The following is a 23,752-nucleotide window of genomic DNA, read 5'->3' as shown; positions in this document are numbered from 1 at the left end:
ATTTCTTGCTAAATAATATCAGCCAGGGTAAAACTTACACCATCTTTATGAGAGAGTGGCATAGAAATATTGGAACAAGGCCATATCCTACAAAAGAGTACCAAAGTTGAAGATTATCACAGAATACGCTCCCTGAAATAAATAATTCAATATTGTATATATCAAAATTAGCTGAACAAAATAAGAAAAAAAAATTGACAAGTAAAATAAGTCTTATTCATTATATTTATATATTTTATATATATATATATATATATATATATATATATATATATATATATATATATATATATATATATATATATATATATATATATATATATATATATCCTAAAACAAAGCAAAGTTTAGTGCGATATTATTAGTCCAGCAGATATTGGCATAAATATGACCAAATTGTGCCTTTGATGATAAAAGCATGAAAGTTGGCAGAAATGTTCAGCAGGTCAATACAAATAAATTTAGCTATAGGGCCATCTCAGATTTTGCCTGTAACAAATCTGGCAGCCATTTTTGTTCCGCCATTACCGAAAAATCATATTTGGCTTGTAAAAATGAAAACTATGCAAGCTAGGATAACAAATAAGGTGTCTTTTCCTAGGTTTTCAGGGTCAAAGAGCATTCTGAACACAAAAGAAGCAATATTTTTGCTAGTTTATACTATTTTGGTGTTTCAGCACACGATACATATACTTTATGGGGTTCGAAAGTTCTTGTGTTGACAAGATATTTTGTAATTTGTTAAGTCACACTGCAATCATTTATTATTGAATGTAAAATGAACTTCTTTTCAGCAGACAAATGTTATTTATTCCTAAAAATAAAAACTTTGATACTTCAGATTTGAGGTTATGCACTTATTATTAAACTGTAAAGTCTGTCATATATGTGATACATAGATATACTACATGGAAGTTCTTTATTCTAGAATGTCACATTCTCCCCACATCTCCAGAGAGCTGTGCAAGGCAAATTAGCCTTAATGCATTCACAGTGTACTCTGCAACCTTTTGTACATCTACACTTAAGTAGCTCACGACATGCGCTTGAGGCTTCAGGTAATGTGCTCCATAGAACTGCCCAGTCTCCATCAATGTTCTTCTGCCATCCCCACTCCTCTGGGGAAGGAATTGCTGGTTGTTGAATCATTGCTTGGCCCCAGCAATATGCAGCTTGATACACTGCCCTTTTTGGTGTGCTGCATTAATGCAGCAAAGGTGGGTGGGATGTTTTCTATCTCTCGTCCCTTTGTGAAAACAAGATTTTTCGTGCCTGATTGACTGAGGTCTGACTGCTTGTCCGGTCATAGAGCAACACCACAAACCTTTCTATATGGCTTATCCATTCATCAATGCTTGATGGTGATGATGTCAGTACTATGAAGGCCTCTGTAATCTCTGGGTAATTATTCCATGCTTCCCAGGCTGTCTTCTTGCCCCTTCCAGCAAAGAATGACACTGTATCACAGCCTGTGAATGCATGGAACATAGGCAAAGCTCTTATGGCTGGTCCCATTGCTCTTGCTGTCTCATGAGCCATGATGTGATGCACATTTTTTCCTGTACCATAGATTACCACAATTGGTATATCCAGTCTAGCTGCACCAGCTACAGGAAGAACCACAACATCAGTGTCTACTGTACGCACCGTTGCAGATTGGGCACCATGATGTACAGCATCTTCAAGATGAAGAATAATCCTTGTATCTGCCTCTTCCTGACAACAAGGGGCCAAACCATCCTTTGATCTGGCTGGAGAACAGAGGACATCTTGATGGTAAGTACTAATGAGCTGTTTACTGGTTGGTACGGCTGCATATGATATATGATATCAGACTAGCAAAGGCAATGCCATGGTTAATGCTTTCATTGTCTTCATCCTTTGTCTCTCCAATATTTCTAGCTTTGTTGTAAAGTGCAGCCAAGCATCTTGCATGGTATTTTGCTTCCTGGGCAATTAAGTCACCTGCACTAAGTGGTGGTTGGACTCCCGCAGTCACTGGCAAGGAGTGCCACTCAACAAGCTGCCCCTAGAGATGCTAGTATTCTGCATGCCTCCCGAAGGGGCTGGAAAGTGCACTTGAATAGCGAGTGCATTTCGGGAACCTGTTAGATAGAGGAGAGCAAAGAATATGCCAACCTTTTCATGATGAGAGCCATGTGGTTGTCTCAGCGGCACTTCCAGAAGCAGCTGAAGGACCACTCAGTGGTCTTAAAGAGTAACACAACCACCATAGTGACCTACATTTACAAGCAGGGAGGGACAATATCACCTGAACTGTGTGTACTGGTGATGAAACTACAAGCTGGTTATAGAAAGTGGGTGTCCACCTGACAGCAAAGTACAACTGGGGAAAAGGAACATAGTAGCCAATCAACTAAGCAATAAAGATCAGATCGTGGGGAAGAAGTGGTCCTTGTATCAGGATATTAGTACTAGAGGTGTCGAATGGTCCAACAGTTGACTTATTCACTTTGGCCCGAAATACCAAACTTCCACTCTGCTGCTCTTCAGTGCAAAAGCTAAGAGCAGTGATGCAGGACACATTCCAACATCCAAGGGAAAGATCCTGAGTAGACTCTCAACATACCAAGGCTTACAAATGATCCTGGTGGCCCCCTTGTGGCCTCAAGTGGAGTGGAACGCAGACCTGCTGGCACTAATGATCAATGTACCAAGAGAACTTCCTCAGATCCCACACCTGGTTCAAGCAGGAATACCATCGAGTGGTGAGCTTCCTCCACCTTCACTGATGAAGGCTATCAGTCAATTCCTGCAAAAGAAGGGCTTTTCGAGAGGCACTGCGAAGGCAGTCTTGGACACTCTCTTGACTGTCATCCATAGGAGTCTATCAAGGGAAGGTGGCCATCTTCTGTGATTGATGCCATCAAAGGGGTTATTCTCTACTCAAGGCCTCTTTGCAAGAGGTGGCAGATGTTCTAGCTTACCTCTCCAGTCACATCCGCTTCCGCGCGCTCTCTGAGTTGTCTCTTATGTTTGCATTTTTACTACTTTGTTCTGTGTCTGGGGTGTGCTTGTTTTTCCCTAAAATATCAAGACATTATTTCCCCTTCACTACCCCACATGGTGCAGTGTTTTCTTTTACATCTTTCTTGTCCTTTTGTGTATGGGAAGAAAGTCTCCTTCCCAGTGCGTAGATCATTAATCAAGTGGCGCTCCTCCTCTATGCGTAGAGAGTGGTAAAGTGATGCTCAAGTGTTTTCAAGGGTTTTTTCTGCCTGTGCCTAGTGGTATCTCAGTGTTTGGTCAATCAATTCACAGCAGAGTTTTCAAGTGTGAGGGGTCTGATATTCATATATTAACACATTGCCCTGAAGGACAAGATTTCCAGTGAGGATCAAGCCCCGCCAAGCAAGAGGAGAGCCAAACTGGGTCCACTGGCCAACTCTTCCCCGCCATCTAAACACCAGAGGGTGGAAGAGCGGGGCTGACAGTCGCCTGACCCTATGGAACAGAGATCCCTCCTTGTCAGTCTTTCCTTATTGAGGCGGTATAGAGGCTGGTGTCAGTCAGCATCCAGGGGGACAGAAACATGACCATGGGAGTGGCAGCTTGAAGAGAACGAGCCACTTAGGTAGAAGAAGTGTGTCCCGGTATTCCAAAGGATCGGCACAGCATCACCAGCATAGGAGTGGCTTGTCTTGGTACTCTGCCAGGAGATGTCCTCTATCCCACTCAAGAGGCAGATCTCATAGATGATCCACTTCACAGGACAGCCAGGACACGGCAGAGTTCTGCTCTGCTTCACACCACTACCAGTGCCAGTCACTGAGAAAGGACAGCAAGGTTAGGAGCCATCACACCTCCCCCTGATGGGTACTATTAACCGGTGCTAGGACCGTTCGTTACTGGACCGTTCGTCCCCGGACACTTCGTTACCGGACATTTTGCTACAGGACAGTTCGTTACTAGGACCCTTCGCTACCAGGCCATTATGCTACCAAGAGCTTTTTTTTTTAGATTTGTTGAGCTCATATTTTTTAATTAGATAAATGTGATAATGATAATAATAATAATAATAATAATAATAATAATAATAATAATAGTTTGTCATTTTTGTTATATATAATAATACAATAGTAATACTATATTTCTGAGTCCAGCCCCGTGTCAGCCGGTGAAATTCCATACTAACACGAATTTCTAGGTATAAAATGCTAGATATACCAGAGAAAAAGAGCTTTCAGAAATGCTGGGGTTACTACCCCCAGATCGAGCGTCTTCCTTAAGGAAGACGTCGGTATAACCAAGGGTGAGTGAAAGGATCACAACCACAGAGCTACACTCGATAGATATCCCCATGTCAAAACTCCTCGAAGAGAGCGGTGAGCCGTTACAGGCCCCATGCACAGGCGTCTGCCAGGCCGGCGACACCAGCGCCACCTACATCATTCCATTTTCTAGCACGTGATTATCATCACCAGGAATTTTGTGCTTGTGTGATTTTGGGTGTTTTCCTGCTTTTTCGCCATGTCTTCTAGCAGTTTCGCCATCTCTAAGTTAAGTACCATCTTATTGTGGGGTTTTTTCGATAAGTTTGGCTGCATCTGTCCATATTTCACAATTATGAGATTGTTGTTATGACGCCACGGCGTCCCCTAGCCAGCCATGCTGACCATGAGGTTGCCCCTTCAGTCTTTTCTGTCGGGGTTGTCTCCTTGTCGTTATATTACTTATCTTTTCCCCCCGGATCTCTTCCTGGCGGTGTTTCCTGGGCGGGGGTTTTATTGGAGTTTTGTTTAATTTACTGACCCCCATAGCGAGTCCCCCCTATGGGGTTCCCGTCATTTCCCGCTTAGGTCTCCCCTCCAGGATGAGTTCCCAGGTTGGTCTTAGTTATTTACTATTATTATTATTATATTTTTGCGTTGGTGCTATACATATATTGTTGCCTCTTCGGGGTAGCGTCAGCTCAATGTCTGGCCGCTCCTCGGAGTTAGGCTACGCACCTCGCATGAGCACATTATTCTTGGAATATAATTTTTTATGTATATTGTGTTTATTGTGATGGTTTTTATTTTATATTGTGTGTGGGTTTTCTCTCTTGCCTTTCATATTGTTAGGCTCGTATTGCTTCCTTGTCCTCTCGCCCTCCTCGTAGGTTAGGTGTGGGGCGGATCATCGGGTTGAGGGAGTTTTGTTGCTGTTTCCTCCAGTGGCCGTTTTTGGGGTGGCAGAGTGAGCCCCTTTGTCCTCCCCCTTCTTTTCGAAGGGGTAGAGTTCATTGGGTGTGCCTCCTCTAGGCTATTTGCCTTTTTTGCCCCCTCCTTTTCGGTCCTGGTTGGTTCTCAGCACAGAATTTCTCTCTCTGTTATTCCCTCCCCCACCCTCCCCTTACTCCTTTCCGTTAGCCTAGGCCATGCCTAAGCACGGGCGTTTACCTAGGCTTTGTCTAGGCAGGAGTCGGGCGTTGAGTTCTTGGTCGCATCCCTTCCCTCAGGAGTAGGCTTGTCCTGCCAAGCTCGTATTATGTTTCTTGGCGTGGCGTGTGATTGCAGTCGAGCGGGTGAATTACTTTCCCTTGTCTCCTGTTTTCACCCTTCTTAGCCTACTCCTCTTCCCTACCCCACCACCCTCCCTCCCCCCTCATCTCAGGCCAGCTCTTGCCTTTTCTCGTGCGGGTGACGCTAGATGGCGTTTTCTTCGAGTTGGGGACTTCCTCTGGTGGAGAGATTCGTTCCCTCCCAGAACTAGTCCCCGGCAGCGCTGTGTTTGTTTTGATGTTTCGTTTGCCACTCTCCAAGATCGAGCGGGTTTCGAACATTCTTTCTTTTGGTCTTGTCCACTCTCCGTCGAGTTGCTTTGGTTGGGTCGTTGGCGCCTGCTCCGGCTTATATTATACTTGGCCTTTCAATGACGGTCGCCTCACCCACCTTTGTTTCTCTGGCGGGGAGATTCGAGATTGAGAGAGAGAGAGAGAGAGAGAGAGAGAGAGAGAGAGAGGGATACCTCCGGTCTCCGGAGGTGATTTTCTCATTATTACCATCACTTGTATCTTATATATATTTATATTATCTGGCGGAGTGAGCTTCTCACTCCGCCACTACACTTATTTTATGTGTTTTATTGAGTCCGCTGCTCCACCCTGGGGTTCCGCCGTCTTTTTTGCTGGCAGCCCTTGTGGTGGGTCCCTGTTGTCTCAAACCTTCCGTTCCGCCAGAGTATTCCGGTGACTGGGAGTATCTTGCCTTCCACTCTGTTTAAGTTATGGCTTGGTGGTCTCGTCTCTGACGAAGGGTTTTTCTCTCCACCGGAGCATTCCGGTGGTAAGTGGAAATACCCTGGCCTTCCAGCTTTAGGTTGCTTAGAGTGGTAGGTTTATGTACTTTTTTTTTTTACACTTACAGACTGTTCGTTGTGAGGAGCCAGGGTGCACCGCTTCTCTCCAGCAACCGTATGGGCATGTGGTGTGCCGGACCCACGCTGGCTGTGCGGTCCGGTTGGACGACCTCATTGTTTGGCACCCCGATGGCTGTGAGGTTTGCTTCGCTCTGTGCGCTGGCATCCAGGACGAGTCGGTAAGATATAGCTTCTCTTTCTTACGTTCCTCATATCTGTGTAGTGCTTATATGGTTTTCGGGCTTATATTTCTGTTCAACCCTAATTGTCTGTTCTCTTACAGGCGGACGAGTCCTCCAAGAAGACTTCCCTTGAGTCTCTCCGCGCCTGGGTAGCTGGGTTCGGAAGAAATGTTCCGTCGGGGAAGCCTTATGTCCTCGACGCTAAGTTGCGGGACCTGCTTTACCCCGGCGCCCGGGTGGCTGCTGCGGTTCCCGAAGAGTTGGCCAACCCCATCATTCAGCAGATCCGGGATGCGACCCAGCCACCCCAAGAGGACATCCTTTATGCGGAGTTGTCGGAGGATGTCGCCGCGCTAGACTTCGACCTGGAACCGATGAACACAGAGCCGGACCGAGTGGTAGGTAGCGAGGTAAGTGAGGTTGCGGGGGCGGGCGCCCTTTTTGATTCCCCATCTTCCTCTGTATCTTCATTTTCAGGCTTTGTTAAGTCTTCCACCTTGGGTGACAGGGCTCCATCAGCTGTCCCTAAGTTGAAGCTGAAGACTTCATGGAAGGCGAAGGGCTTTAAGTCCTCGTTTTCCAGGAAATCATCTCCTTTCCCCCGTCAAAGGCTAAGGTCCCCGTACCTGTAGCCTCCAGGAGCAAACCTGGAACCTCGGGCAAAGGCGCGAGTAAGAGGGCATCAAGACCAAGCCCTCCTCGCCAGCCTGCCTTTGACCCTGAGGCGTTTGCAAACTCGCTGTTCGAGAGGTTCTCGGCGGAGGTCGAGTCGAAGTTCTCCCAAATTTCTGAGAATGGCTCGCCCCGGCGGAGTCGAACCGCAGTATGCTATCCCTGACACGGCTGATCTCCCTCCTTTCGATGTCGGGAACCCTTGGCGCTTTGCCCTTCGTGCCATTCAGCACGAAGGTACATTGACTGTTGAAGGTCTTGGCACGAGACTGTTGGAGGAACTTGAGTTTTTTCCTCCCGATCTCCTGCCCCCTTACCCAGGCTTCGTTAGGCTGACGGAGGAAGCCTGGGTACGCTCAGACAAGGTCCCTAGAGAGACAGTGATCTTCCTAGGGACCAAGCTCAGTCGGCTCTCCTGCGCACTCCACGGAGTGGCAGGCAGAGAACACAAAGCTTACACCTTTCAAGGGCAACTACACCATGTTCGCCCCTAGGTGATAAGTTGCCGACTCCATGCGTAAACAAAGTGGCTCTGGCTATGGCTCAAGCATGCTTTGACGGCAACCCCTTGCCTCAATTAAGGGAGACAGACTCCACATCCCTGGTATTCCCAGGGGGTGAGGAGTTCTGGAGAGACGCCCCGTCCACCTTTACTGTGGGAAAGCTGGACGCTTACTGTGCGTCTACCCAGTTCAGCGAACAGCTTCCTAAGCTCCCGGAAGCCTTGCTGAAGACAGAATTTGAGGCCCGGACTAGGCTAGCCCGGTCCTTGAACTCCGTCTGCCTCACAGAAGCGACTGCCGTCTCCTGTGCAGATGAGCCCTTCTTTCAGGTTCTGGCTAAATCCCTGTTAGCAGGGTTTCAGACAGACCTTTTTGACTTTATGATGGCTAAGCTAGAATGCAGAAGATTCATCATTGCTGAAGCCACCATATGTCATGAGCCTAACAAGCTCATGAAGAGCTCTATCTGGGGCCCTAACCTCTTCCCAGAGGAAGAGGTAGCCAGTGTGCTGAGTGAGGCTACTAGAGCCAACCAGAGTCTTCGCTCTCGCTGGGGTATCTCAGCTTACAAGCGTAAGACCCCAGAATCTGGCGGCCCCCAGACTAAGTCTGGTAAGAGGTTCAGGAGACACAAGAGGCCTCATCATCAGACGGTTGTTCAAGCTGTCCCGGTCTCGGCAGTCGCACAGCCCTCCACCTCTAAAGTTCATCCCCAACAATACGTGCTGGTCCAACCAGCTCATTCCCTTGCTGCACCCTCGTACGTTGCCTCACTGGCGTACAATCCTACCTATGAAGGCCGTGGGTTCTTTCACGGCCTTAATAGGAGTGCAAGGGGGGGAAGAGGTCGGACCCCTTACAGAGGCAAGTCCAACACCGCCCCAAGAGGTAAACCTGGACGTGGTAGAGGAAACAAACCCGCTTCCTCCCACTGAGAACAGTCAGGTAGGTGGTCGCCTTTACTGGTTCAGAGACCAGTGGTCCTTCAGCCCTTGGGCACACAGCATGTGTCCAAAGGTCTAGGTTGGAGCTGGGCCAAGGACCCCCCTCCTCTGATCAGGTTTTACCAGCCACCCTCCAGAGTCCTACAGGACTATGTGGTGGAACTGCTCAACAAGCGAGCAATAAAGAAAGTAAGGCACCTCAAATTTCAAGGCAGGTTGTTCACTGTTCTGAAGAAAGACTCTGATCAGCAAAGAGTGATTCTGGATCTGTCGCGTCTAAATCATTACATAAAATGCGACAAATTTCGCATGCTTACGGTAGCGCAGGTACGGACTCTACTTCCGCGTGGAGCCGTCACCACTTCTATCGATCTTTCAGACGCTTACTATCACGTCCCGGTTGCGCGGAGCTTCTCTCCGTTCCTGGGTTTCAGACTCGGGAATCAAGCCTACTCCTTCAGGGTCATGCCTTTCGGTCTAAATATTGCACCCAGGATATTTACAAAGCTGGCGGACACGGTAGTTCAGCAACTCCGGTCCCGAGGGATATCCCTAGCAGCGTACCTAGACGATTGGATAATTTGGGCACCAACAGTTCTAGAATGCTGGAAGGCCACGGCCACGGTCATCAACTTCTTGAGTCGTTAGGTTTTCAACTGAACAGAGAGAAGTCCCGCCTGACTCCGAGTCCCGGTTTCAGTGGCTGGGTCTCCAGTGGGATCTGTCTGCACACGTTATCCCTCCCGCCTCCCAAGCGGAAGGAGATAGCCTCCCTTACCAGGAAATTCCTGAGAGACAAAGCAGCATCCCGCCGGGCCCAAGAAAGAATCCTCGGTTCCTTCAATTTGCCTCAGTAACGGACCTGCTCTTAAAAGCAAAATTAAAAGACATAAACAGAGTGTGGCGGAGTCGAGCCAATGTCAGGCTCAGAGACAAGGTCTCCTCCATCCCCCGGATTTTAAAGGCGAGACTACGGCCTTGGTCCACAGTCAGCGGCCTGTCCAAGACAGTCCCGCTTCAGTTCCCTCCTCCGGCGCTGGTAGTTCACACGGACGCCTCATTAAGCGGCTGGGGAGGGTATTCGCCAAAACAAAAAGTACAAGGAACGTGGTCTACAATGTTTCAACGGTTCCATATAAACACCTTGGAAGCTATGGCGGTATTTCTAACCTTAAAGAAAATCCGCCCCCCCAGCCAGATTCATATCAGACTGGTGTTGGACAGCGCCGTGGTAGTTCATTGCATCAACAGGGGCGGCTCCAAATCAGGTCGCGTAAACCAGGTTATGGTAGCTATTTTCTCCCTGGCGAACAAGCACAGCTGGCATCTGTCAGCCACCCACCTAGCGGGGGTGCGGAATGTGGTGGCGGATTCCCTGTCCAGGACCACTCCGTTGGAGACGGAGTGGTCTCTGGACGGAGAGTCTTTCAATTGGATTTGCCGCCAGGTTCCGGGTCTCCAAGTGGATCTGTTCGCGACGGAGAGCAACTTCAAGCTTCCCTGTTATGTGGCCCCGAACCTGGATCCTCAGGCGTATGCCACGGACGCAATGACCATAGACTGGAACAATTGGGAGAAGATTTACCTGTTTCCCCCAATAAATTTGCTGTTGAAAGTACTGCACAAACTCAGGTCATTCAAGGGTCAACTAGCCCTGGTAGCCCCTTATTGGCCGAAGAGCAATTGGTTCCCTCTTCTTCAGGAACTCAGGTTGCGGAGTCTTCGGATTCCCAATCCCAAACTGACTCAAACAGTACAAACCAAGACTGTGTCAGTTTCCTCAAGAATTCAGAATGCCCTAGTTTTATGGACTTTATAAAGTTCGCAGCTCAAAGGGGAGCAAACATTGACCCCGTTAACACTCTGTTTTTAGAATCAGACAAGAGAGATTCTACTCTCAGACAATATGACTCAGCAGTCAAGAAATTGGCCTCTTTTTTGAAGACATCTGAAGCCCAAACCATGACTACTAACCTAGCAGTTACCTTCTTTAGATCATTGTTTGAAAAAGGCCTTGCTCCGGCCACTATTACCACAGCTAAGTCAGCCCTGAAGAAGGTATTCTTATATGGTTTTAAAATTGACCTTACAGATTCTTACTTTTCATCTATTCCTAGAGCATGCGCTCATCTGAGACCCGTATCACGCCCACATTCTGTTACGTGGTTCCTCAATGATGTGCTTAAGTTAGCATCTGAGATTGACAACTCTCAATGAACTTATTTGGATCTGTTAAGGAAAACTTTATTTCTGATTAGCTTGGCTTCAGGTGCCAGAATTTCAGAGCTGTCGGCTCTCTCTAGAGGTGATGATTTTGTTAGTTTCCTCCCATCCGGAGAAGCCCTCCTTTCTCCTGACCATAGATTTTTAGCTAAAAATGAGGACCCTCAAGACAGATGGTCTCCTTGGAAGGTGGTGCCCCTTCCACAGGACCAGTCCTTATGCCCAGTCTATACCTTAAAGTCTTACCTTTAAAGAACTCCACAGTGTAAGTCGGGTCCTCTTTTTATCAGAGAGAAAGGTGGAACTCTTTCGTTAAATGCAATAAGGCAACAAATTCTGTATTTCATTAAACAAGCTAACCCGGATTCAGTCCCTAAGGTTCATGATATTCGTGCAGTAGCTACTTCCACTAATTATTTTCATAATATGGATTTTTCAGAACTTACCAAATATACGGGATGGAAATCACCTCTAGTGTTTAAACGCCATTATTTAAAATCACTCGAAACCCTGAAATTTTCTACAGTGGCTGTGGGGAGTGTCATTCCCCCACCTTAATTATCCATTATCCTTTATCCTTCCCCCTCCCCCCCGCCCGCCTGCCTCATTTACTTCTCTGCCTGCCCTTCTGGATGATCATGCCTCACTGCCTTGCTCCTCGTATTTTGCCTGCCATATTGTTTGGTGTATTGACTTTGTATTCTACTTTTAAGGTCGTATTACTGTATTTTCATGTTAATATTCATTTTTTCATGTGAGAGATATCCTCATTAAATCCATTTCCATAGCTTGTGTTTTTCTTCAGATCACCTTTTGTTTCCTTGTAGTTTGCAGTCTTGGCATGATTCTCTATCACTATTTCACCGGCTGACACGGGCTGGACTCAGAAAAGGGATTTTGACAAAGGAAAAATTTCTGAGAAGGCCCTGACACATTTCATTTTAGTTTTCTGTAAAGAACAATTGTGCTGGCTCTGTCTGGTCCCACTTTTTACTGTCACCCGGTGACCCTCCCAGAAGTGGCTTCCGCTCCCCCCCTACTTGCACATGCCAAGCCTGGTGGTGGTGCTAGTCTGGAATGATGTAGGTGGCGCTGGTGTCGCTGGCCTGGCGGACGCCTGTGTGTGGGGGCTGTAACGGCTCACCGCTCTCTTCGAGGAGTTTTGAGATGGGGATATCTATCGAGTGTAGCTCTGTGGTTGTGATCCTTTCACTCACCCTTGGTTATACCGACGTCTTCCTTAAGGAAGACGCTCGATCTGGGGTAGTAACCCCAGCATTCCCTGAAAGCTCTTTTTCTCTGGTATATCTAGCATTTTATACCTAGAAATTCGTGTTAGTATGGAATTTCACCGGGTGACACGGGGCCTTCCTCAGAAATAGATTTTTCCTTTGTCAAAATCCCTTATTTATTATAAAATTGAAATATTAAAAATATTTACTGTACTAGTTTGGTCATATATTAGTTTAGTCATGTATTATAAAATAAGAAGAAAGTTTTTATTAATATAGCTTCAAATTATGAGCAATAGCTCGAAGAAAATCCATTTTACATTCAGGGCTGTAGCGACTAATAACATTAAGAACCCTCTGCTCAGAGTTCTTATACTTTCTTTTCTTTGAAGGTAGATTGCCGCAATTTACTTGTATGATTTTTGTTCTCGCTAGTCCTTCTTCGTTTTTCAAGGCATCAATCAATTTCCATATATTTGGATGTGAACTTGTAACTGAAGTTCTAAGAGAGCTATGAAAACCCTCTAAGTTGTTATTTGTCCTGGGCATTTCATTGACTGTCCTCTGATACACATTCCACAACTGCATAGGAAACAGGGGTTCTAGTCGTCTTCTCCTTGATCCCCGGCCTCATTCACCACCAATGTAATTTGTAGAAAAGTACGAAACTATTTCTTCTGGAATTTCATTATCATCGATCAACTCCTCAAACCCTGAAAGAACGTCATTTGGCGGTAAAAATGCCAGTGCTGGGAAACAGCGCACTTTTAAACTAAATTCGTCGTCTTGATGATATCGTTTCTTGTACCCTGCTTGAACTGTATGTTTGTAAACATTCTGAGATAAATGAAATAAACAACAGCTAACTTCTGTTTCTTGAAAAACAGCCTTCAGTGAATTAATGACAGCCTTTTCAAAATCAACCACAATGTGATCTGGCTCATGATTTTTACGCGAGGTCTTTAATTACAGAAAAAGGCGCTTGTAAGTGGCTTCGGTTTTATCAGGTAGTAGTGCAAAAAGTCAGGGAATACTTATGTCTTTAGTTTGTATATGCAACGTATATAACTGATAGTATATAATTGGACATTTGAATGTTCCATCACCTGCCCATACTTTAAACTTTTTCAAATCACTTAATCCATCTGCTGATGCAAATACCAAAATCCTTTCGAGATCGTCTTCGCCACTGTCGTATTGCAGAAATAATGACCCAGTACTCAGTTTGGCGTAGTCTTCGGGAATCAGATAACCATGCCTTACTTGTGGAATTGGAGGAGATTTATTTTCCTTTTGCCTCCATCGGCGTATATTACGACTTATATTTGATGGACAAGGAAGTTCAGCTATGGCACATTCATGTAAATTCTTTAATTCAGTAGCAATCAAAGTACATGAAGAGTCCTGGGTTCCAAGAGCTTTATCTTTGATTTGATTGCTTGCACATTTTGCACTTACAGAAGAAGCCGTGGTAGTATGATTGTGTTCACCAACTTTCTTTATTATTACATAATTATCCTCATCAACGTTTGTGTGCACTCTTGCTTTACACGTCCGATTTTCACACATCCAATATTGTTTTGTCCCATCACTATTTTCCTTCTGCTTACAGTATATGTAATTCAAATCATCCACCAACTTGATTTGTTTTCTTCTGGATTCAATCGTCCTGGGCATCTTGACTAAGGGTTCAGTCACTTTTAAAAAAGAGATACTTAGCAAATGAAATACGTTGGTTTAGTCACAGTAACAAAGTAAAATGTATAATAGTATCCAGTATTTAAGTAACAAGGTAAGATGTATAATAGTAATTATGTTAACAACTATTCAGTATTTCAAGTTAGGAACTACATTAACAAGGTGATCAACATTTAATTACAAAAATAATAGTAGACAAAACTTTGACCTTTTGGTAGCGAAGGGTCCTAGTAACGAAGTATCCAGTATTTAACAAAATGTCCGGTACAAACGGTCCAGTAACGAACGGTCCAGACACCCTATTAACCAGCCCTCCAGCAGACTATAACAGAGACCATACCGCCCCAAGAAGTTAACAACTATTCAGTATTTGAGTGGAAACAGTTAGCTACCCTGAGAGAAAACTCAGAGAACATTAACAAGGAGAAGGTAATCAACATTTAATTAGCAGAACAAAATAATAGTATTTAGCAAACAAAATCTTTGACCGGTTTTGGTCTCCATTAATCCAAGGCACCATGAAGAAGTTGGCCTAATAGCCAGGAAGAGGGGTCCTTAGCCTCCTCCATTTCAGAGAGGTTGCTTCCTCCCTCAGTTCCCCAACATGCCAAGTATTACCTCCTGGAAGACTCTTTTCCTTGTTTGAGGGCTTTAGGCTCGACCATCTTCTGGGTTACATCCTGCTAGAACGTTTCTGACAACTATGTTCAAAATTCACCAGTACAGAGGTGACAAACCTGGCAGTAATGTTGGGAAGAGTGTTGCAAGCCATCTCCTGGCTGGATAGGTGCCAGGGAGCCTGGCTGAAAGACATGAAGGAAGTCGTCTCAGCTTCAAAGTGGCACATCATAACCAGTCCCTCCAGCAGACTATAAACCAACCAGTATATGGGTGGGCCAACGTCATTCTGAGGAGGAGAGATTCCTTCGTGTCACCTATAGAAGGAGATCCCCATGGACAGTGAGTTCATACCTCTGGAACAGCTTATGGCATCATTCACATCTCCAGATGTGATTGGAGAAGAGAGGATTGACTTACTCACCTCAGCTTCACAGAAGCATATGCCGAAAGGACTGGGTGGGGGCTGCCTGAGGAGCAAGTGGTTGGTGTGGCAGCGGTTAGGAGTGGAAGAGTGGACAGTTCAGATTCTCAGAAAGGGATACATTCTCCCCTTTGCACAGACAAGATTGCCACTCAAATTGAACTCCTCCTCTTGACTCACTCAAGGGGGAGGGGATGGGAGATTGGAGACATGCTCATGAGATAGTAGAGAATGTCACACTGGGCTTCTATAGTCTCCTCTTTCTGGTGAAGAAAGCATCAGGGGGTTGGAGACAAGTCACAGATCTGTGGACCCTAAACAGCTTCCTGCAGCAGATGGCATTCAAGATGGGGACGGCACAGTTGGTCCTGGCATCAGTCAGGGAAGGAGACTTCATGGTCTCAGTTAACCTTCAGGTTTGTCTCTCAGAAAGTGACATATCAATTCAGGGCCCTCTGCTTCAGGCTTGCAACAGCTCCAGACATGGGGATTCTAATCAACTGGAAGAAGTGAGACCTAGCACCGAAGCAAAATATAGGGTACCTGGGCATGACAATTGACGTGATAGGGAAGGCTTACCCATCACAAGGGCAGTTAACCAGCCCAGTCAGCGTGTCCAACCCCTTCTTGTCGACTCCCCTCCAACCAGTAAAACAGTGGCAGGTCCTGGTGGGTCATCTGGCATTACTGGAGAAGTTGGTGACCAGAGACAGAGCCTGGATCTGCTCCCTTCAGTGGCAGATGAAGGAGAAGAGAGGAAGTGGTGCAGAGACCTAAACACAGCACATAAGAGTGACAAATGAGGTGTTGGAGGATCTGCGTGGTAGAGGGACCCCAAGAACCACCTACAGGGAGTCCAATTAAATCGACCACCCCCATTGACCACTTCTAGAAATGCTGGTATACTCAGACACACCCCAAAGGGGTTGGGGTGCCCACCTGAACGGCATGTACATTTCAGGGAACTGGATCACAAGGGCAGCATATCAACATCTTGGAGATGCAAGATTCTGGCTGGCACTCCAACACTTCCAGGCTCTCCTCCAGGGCAAGGCCACTGTCTTGATAAGCGACAACGCATCGGTGGTGGCATGCATAAACAAATGGGGGCACTGTCTCTCACTATCTGAATAAGTTGACAGTGGAAATGCACAAGTGGTTAGAGGCCAGGGGACTCTTACTATCAGCCAGGTACATCCCTGGGAAAAAGAACATTGTGGCAAACCAGTTAAGCAGGGCTGATCAAAAAGTGGGGCCAGAATGGTCCCTAGAACAGCATTAGTGAATGAGTTGCTTAGTCTATGGGAAGGTCCCATTCTGGACCTGTTTGCTACAGTGGGAAACAACAAACTTTCTCTGTATTGTTCTCCAGTTCCCAATGAACGAGCCACTCTGCAGGATGCCTTCCAGCACCCTTGGGACAACTTGGACGTGTACTCCTTTCCTCTATTCAGTCAACTGATGAAGGTCATCAGCAGACTGTTCATCTCCCAAGGGCTAAGGATGACACTCGTAGCATCAAAGTACTGTAGCCTCAAGCAGAATGGTATGCGGACCTTCTCCTTCTACTGGTGGACATACCAAGGGAACTCCCCCTCAACTCCACCCTGCTGAAACAAGAGCACAACGGGCAGTACCATCAGGCAGTAGCCTTCCTCTAATTTCACAGGTGGAGGCTATCAAGCAGTTCCCTCAGACTGTACCAGGGGAAAATGGAAGGTCTTCCTTTGTTGTTTAAATGAGGTATCAGATTTCCTCATCTTCCTGCAACAGGAGGAATCCCTATCTGTAACAGTGAAGGGATACAGGGCCACTCTGTCCCAGGTGTTGAAACCCATGGCATAGATCTGCCACCCTCATGGGAACTGGTAGATTTGATGAAGCATTTTAAAAAGAGTTGTTCCCCACAGGCGCTACACTCCCTGGAGTGGGAGGTTACTAAGGTCCTGGCCACCCTGAGGCGACTTCCCTATGAACCTCAGAGAGGCATTGGACCAAGACTTGATGCTAAAGACAGTTTTCTTGCTAGCCTTGGCTTCAGCAAAGCAAGTAGGCGAGTTACGTGCCCTCTCATATGTTGCCTCCCACACCCAGGGGTGGTTGTCCCTTGGGTTCATGTGTCTTCCGGAGTTTGTGGCGAAGAACCAGAACCCCAGTTCATGACCCAAAATTCAGTGGTTTCTCTGCTTCCTCCTTAAAGTACTCTGTAGGAGGTGATAAAGGCGAGATGTTACTATGCCCAGTGAGGTCCATGAGAACCTACCTCAAACATACAGCCCCTCACAGACTGTCCCTTAAGAGACTTTTCATCAGTACAGGGCAAGAGAATAGAGAGATTTCGAGAAATACCATCTCCTTCTGGCAGAGGGAAGTGGTAGTGAGAGCATATCAGATGGAACAGAATGGGGACCCTAGGTCAGCCAAAGTAATGGGTCATGACATCAAGGGGATGGTACCCTTGGTGGCTTTTAAGAAGAATCACTCTGTCCTTCAGGTCCTACTAGCAGGAGTCTGGTAGCAACAGTCAACTTTCACCTTTTTCTCAAGGACTTGGCACCCAAGTCCTTGGACACCTTCACCTTTGGACTGGTAGTGGCAGCCCACCAGGTGATATGAGGACATAGAGACCTGAGGGAGCTCCGTCTGTGGGGGAGAGAGAGGCATCGCCACAGGCATCATGAGGGACGTGGTGAGTACACACAACACATCCTGAATTCTTGCATAGTTACAAGTGGGAGCTTGGTAGGTTGCAATTGGACATCCCCTGGTGCCCAGAGGGCCCTACACCTGCATGGTTTCTGGTCAGGGACACACCCACATGACTACCTAGATAGAGGTGTGAGGCTCCAAATATGAAAGCATAAGTTCATATTCGTGTCGTAACAAACATCAAATTCTAAAGTAATTTGTATATTTCCTAGCATATGAACCTATGCTTTCATATGGATAAGCTTACCCTCATCTGGCCACCCCATGTAGTTTCAATCTCTTGCCTGTTAGGGAAGAGAATGTAGCTGCATACAGGCTGGTTTACACAATAGAAGAGTCAGGCTGTCTCTGGTTACACGTGACCATGGGGCTAACGACAGGGTTTTGCTTTTCATAGATGATTCAATGACAGCTCATAGGTTTGTATGTTAGGAAAAATACAAATTGCTTTAGGATTTGATATATTTTGATTGCAAAATATAAATGGATTGCTGAAGGATTTACAGGGGAAGAGCCGTGTTGGAAAATCAACTGTGGAGTGGTTGTTTATGAAATAGTTGCACGAGAAGTTGAGTTGAAACTGCAAGAGATATAATGTTGCAGGGTGCTGGGGATGTATTGCATAGTTCAGATTTTAAAGTAAAGCAGGTGCAAGAAAACGTAGACAGGAGAGTGACTAACTTGGTGTAAATGTGTTATTTCTTCATAATTGTTAAATACAGTATCTTAATGATTGGAGTGATATGAAAAGTTGGAGAAAAGACTGGAGGTCAAGGTGCAGAATTATGAGATTGATAAAGAGGTGCTGAATAGAGTTTGGGGTGGCTTTATTTGCAGATGATACACTGTTTATTGGAGATTATTAAGGAAAACTGCAGAGTCTATTGTAAGTGCTCACAAAAGGAGAAAGTTGAAGTGAATGCAAGAGTAAGCACATGAGGAGAATGGGATGGAACAATAAATGTTAATTTGGAAGAAGGAAGAATGGAAGCTGCTGATTTGTATAGTTATATTTGGAAGTCCAAATTCAGATGTTCAAGGTAAGATGAGAAGAGGTGAAGAACAGAATAAGCTAAGCTAGGAAGATGAAAGGGTCCGTTTAAAACAAGGAAGTAAGAATTAGTTTTAAGGAAGCCATGTTGTGATTTATGAAAGGATTGTGGAGTAAACTTCTTTTTGTGAAATTAAATTGCAGTTGTTGAATGTGAATGAAAGTAAAAAGGTTGAAGCTGTCGAGATAACCTGTATACAGTATGTTGAGTAAGAACCGACAGAATTAGTAATATGGAAATATGAGAGCGTGGTAAAAAAAATAGTTTGTGTATGGGGATCAATGGATCATTGTTATGAGATTGTTTGGTCACATGAAGAGAATGGAGGATGATAGACTTGGGAAAAGAGGAAGACCTAAAAATTCAGGACAGGTGATGTCAGTGTGGAAGATGTGTTGCAATGGAGAGTATTTAATGATCTACTAAGAAAAGTGTTCTTGAAAGAGGTGAATGGCACAGTGTGTGTAGGCGTATTCAGTGCTTTTTTGATAATGCTCTGTGTAGGTGTATGAAATGGCTAGGGTTTTAGATTTTTCAGTAGGTGTTGAAAGAAAAATTTAAAATGGAACAAAGTTCATTGACAACTATTGCATGCCAATGTCATAGTTAAATTTACTTTTAGGTACTGTAATGAATAAAACTACACCCTGCCCTGTCTTAGTAACCTAAACCAACATATGAAGCTAAGGTCTGATGAGACTGACCATCTGGACCACAGCGATTGCAATCTGTTTCTTGAGTATATTGTTAGAGTGTTTTGTAGGAACCATATGAAATTGTGCAGGAATAGTCAATCATTATTCATACTCATCTCTATATGCTGTAAGAAAGTATCAACAGAAGTATTTCTTTCAGGCAGCATTTTTTGTTCTTCTCTTCGGTTTCCTGATAGCAGCAGTAACCTTGGTGATCGAATTGGCCTTTTCGAATTTCTGCTTCTCATAAAAGTAAGTTGATTATAAAGGAAGATTTTAGCTTATATTTGGCAAATCTTAAGTAGTTTATATATACTGTATGTACTAAGTATATATGTACTAAGTATAAGTAGTTTATATATATGTACTAAGTATATGTGTACTAAGTATAAGCTAGGTATACAGGCAGTCCCCGGTTTACGACGGGGGTTCCATTCTTACACCGCGTCGTAAACCGAAAATCGTCGTAAACCGGAAAATCATTGAAAATCGTAAAAAATCATAAGAAAACCTTATTTTTAATGCTCTAGGTGCATTGAAAACGATGTAAACTGCATTATTATTGAGTTTTTCATAAAAAAAAAACTTCAAATTATGATTATTCTGCCGTTTTGGAGCCATATTTCTTCCGTCGGATCGGCGTACGATGCGTTGTAACCCCGGAACATGCGTCGTAAACCGAGAAATAATTTCTGATGAATATATTTGAAAAGCGTCGTAACCTCAGAACGTCGTAAGCCGGACCCGTCGTAAACCGGGGACTGCCTGTATATGTACTAAATATATATGTTCAGTACTAAGTACAGTATTCCAGTCACATCTTTCAAAAGCCAAAACTTGAATTAAATGTAACTTAGAAGGAAAGTCTGCTCTGTATATATGTCTGTATGATATTAAATGAGCTTTTTATGTATGTATCATGAATCTTCAAGCCACAAATTGAGTTTGAGGATAAGGATACAATCATCTTTGTATTTTTTGGTCATTACTATATATGAGAAAGAAGAATAACTTCCGTTGTACATAGTTGAAAATGTAAAAGGTAAGCTACATTCACTTGTATTATCTCCATGGTTCCGATATAAAAAGCTAGGCCTTGTGTCTTCCAGTTACTGAAATAAATGGCTCTTGTGATAGACCTTGTCATAGAAATGTAGGCTCAAGAACCCCTTTCAGTTTCCTAGTCTTGTTAATTTAGTCATTTGAGAAAGACCAAGAATTTTTTCTACTCCATTCCAAGGGGATTGCAAAGGATTTCATGCCAGTCTTATTACTTGCTACATTGTTCCATAGGTGAGCCGTGCTGTTATGGGAATTATGGTAGGAGGATTAAGGGTAAGGAATTGCTGTTTTACACTTACAGTTTTATTTGACCTTATCCAGATTTTTACTTTAGCTCTGTTAATTAGGGTAATGAAGAAATTACTGCATTAACATCAGGTCCCATCTGGGGCCTGACTTCTTGAGAAGGGCACGATGGAAGTTCTTCATAAGCATTGCAATTTCCAAAGAGGTTGACAGGTCCATGCCCTGTAGGTGGAACACTTGAGCTAGCACTGCCTGGTAACCCGTAACAGCCGAGACAGACAGGCCCTTCTCTTGACACAGGAAGATCAGTAAGTCCGTTACATGTTGGAGAGGTGCTGACTGGTGAATAAACCCTTCTATGACACCAGTCACAGTAGATGACCCACTTTCCTTGGTAGACATTCGCTGGGGAGGTGCAGAGGGCCCACTTTCCTTGGTAGACATTTGCTGGGGAGGTGCAGAGGGTACCAGACATCTCTCGCTGTTTGTGAGAAAAGCCTCTCTTACAGAATTTACGTGGTAACCTCCACCCATGAAGATGTGGTAATTGCACTGCTTGATGATACCTGTGAATGTATGGTTGCAACAGAAGAGTGGGCCATGGGGGCTGGGCTCTTGGGACACCAATTACAGGTGATTGGTGGTCTGTGTAACACTTGGCAGTGGCCAGAGGGGAGCTACCTGTGTTATATGAAGTACTGTTGAGTACCTGGTGGAGGAGACTGAACTGGGGAAAGATGTAGATGTCCTTGTTGCTCCATGGATGTTGAAACATCTTGCATTGCTGCCCATGGGTCTGGGACTAGGTAGCAGATGGGGAGCTTCCAGTTCAGTCTGGTGGCAAACAGATTGATCATCTGCTGTCCTCACAGGTCAGACAGTCTCTCTTCTACTGCGTGATGTGGAGACCATTCCATCCCAACGATTTGGTCCCAACAACTATTGGTCTACCATGACATTCTTTTTGCCTAGGCTGTACCTAGTTTACAGCTCAGTCTTGTACAACAATGTCCACTAGTGCTTATGGACAGCCAGTTGGCACAACAAAGGGTAAATCAACCCCCCTCGTTTGATGATGTAGGCCACTAAGATGGTGGTGTCACTCATCACTACCACTGAGTGCCCTTCCAGATGCTGATGAAAGGTCTGAAATGGCAGTCATGATGCTGTCATCTGTAGCATGTTGATATACACCTTCTTCATGTTAAGGGGCTAAGTTCCTGAAGCAAACTCTCCTCCCAAATGAGCTCCCCAACCTTTGCAGGATAAATACAAGAACAAAAGTAACTCTGTGAAGGCACACTGAGTGAGACTTCCTGAAGGAGACTGGTCTGCAAGCCACCACTCTTGGTCTTTCCAAATCAAGTTGTTAAGGGGGACCAAAATTGGCAAAGGGACAACAGAAGTTGCCTGTTCCTGAAGAAGCTGCTTCTCCAATGAAGCAACAATGAGCCAGTCATCTAGATTGTGTAGCAGACAGATTCCCTTGGAGTGCACCCAAGCTGAGACCAGTGTGAAGAACCTGGTGACACATGTAGGACTGTCACCAGAAGGCCTTGAACTGAAAGACCTTGCCTTGGCACATGAAATGTAGGAACTTTGAGTCATGGTGAATAGGGATTGGAGATTGATCAAGATCATGAAGTCTCCCACTCTGATAGAATGCAACAATGAATGGAGCCATCTCCATTGTGAAGGGTGTATACCTGATGTAGCTGTTCAGTTCCAAGAGGTATAAGATGGGCCTTCATCCTCCTGACCCTTTCTCCACTAGGAAGAGGCAGCTATACAAGCCTGGAGATCTGATCTGAACAGTCTTACTTGCTGCCTTTAGGATCATTTTTTCCTTGCCCCTACCTCCTGAAATGTGTTAAGTTGGATGACAATGCATTTTACTGATTTATGGATAATATAAGCTGTGCCTCCTGGTTGTGGAGATCTGTAGAAATTATAACTTAAACCAGGGTTATTATAATTTGTCCCCAGTTTTTTTTGTTTCTTGAGACATACTATCTTTGACCCTGATTAGTGTTTTGATTTGTTCAGCACTTGTCATAATACCCAGACAGTTCCACTGTAAGATTGACTTATTTTTGTTAATTTTTTAGAGGCCTTTTCCTTGTTAGATTTGTTTCTTTGGCATGTTGATTTTGTGAATGGTCTACGAATCTGTGGCTTTCCATTGGTGCCTTTATTGTTTTCTCTTTTGCTTTTAAATCCAGGATAAGGGTGGATCTCTGCTACTGTGCTTTTGTTCCTCAAAATGCTGGACTCCTCTGGTCTCACTAAAATGCCAGTACAATTCCCATTTGGCTCAGGATTACCATTATTTTTATTTTGCCTGTGGGGAGATGGAGGAGGGAAGGATGATGAGGTTCTTCCTCTCTTCCATGCTTTACTTTTCTCTAATTCCTTTTCTTAGAGCAGAGAATCTATCTGATTCTTCACATATTGTGAGAGATGGTAAAGATAAGGGTAGGTTTCCTTCACAAGCTGGTGATGTATCTACCTTAGGAGGTAACTTGACCTCCTTTTGAGGAGTGTGCTCTTGCCTTGCCAGGCTAAGCACCTGACTCAGAGGGCTGGGCCTCTACCACAGAGGATGGAGCAACTGCTACTTAGGAAGTTGCTTCTGTACTGACTGGATCCCTTGTGGTATTAAGGGGTAAGGGATTTAGAGCCTCTAGCTTTGTCCCATTTGTCTTTTTGTATGACCTGTGCTAATGTGCTCAGCATTTGCTTTACTTCTTGCGGCTTGCTCAAGTTTAAATTCTTCACATTTTTCATCATTGGATTTGTGGTCCAAATGACAATTTACACACTTTGGAGCTAGAGAGCAAAAGCTGTGTTCAGGGACTGAGTAATTAACATGGACTCAATAGTTTTTACATGCTCTTGATGAGTGGCCAAAACCGAAGCTTTAACTGTTGGAGACAACAAAACTATGTTAGCCACCAGCCTCATCTATCATCATTTCCTCTCTCCCCTTGTAAGAGAGAGGAAGGAACTTGCTTCCAAAATAGTTTGTATTGAATATGAACAATCAAGGAAAACTAATGGAAAGGAGCTACACTCACATGCATCTGACCAGTTCCAGCACATGATGGATAATTTCTCTCCACTGCCTGCCAG

The 23,752-nt window shown here is 44.9% G+C and overlaps 1 protein-coding gene across 1 annotated transcript in view; it reads left to right on the top strand.

The window, feature by feature from the left end:
• Positions 1 to 23,752, top strand: part of LOC136848068 (glutamate receptor ionotropic, delta-2-like) — a 55,629-nt gene that overhangs the window by 12,647 nt on the left and 19,230 nt on the right. The window contains exon 11 of the mRNA XM_067120235.1: positions 19,473 to 19,564. Coding sequence (XP_066976336.1) covers positions 19,473 to 19,562 — 90 coding nt within the window. The 3' untranslated portion in view covers positions 19,563 to 19,564. The remainder of the gene's footprint in view (positions 1 to 19,472; positions 19,565 to 23,752) is intronic.

This window comes from Macrobrachium rosenbergii, chromosome 18, assembly GCF_040412425.1.
Source record: "Macrobrachium rosenbergii isolate ZJJX-2024 chromosome 18, ASM4041242v1, whole genome shotgun sequence".
NCBI classification, from domain to species: domain Eukaryota; kingdom Metazoa; phylum Arthropoda; class Malacostraca; order Decapoda; family Palaemonidae; genus Macrobrachium; species Macrobrachium rosenbergii.
The sequence above is the reverse complement of the archived record's forward strand: the minus strand, read 5'-3'. Positions and strand labels throughout refer to the sequence as shown.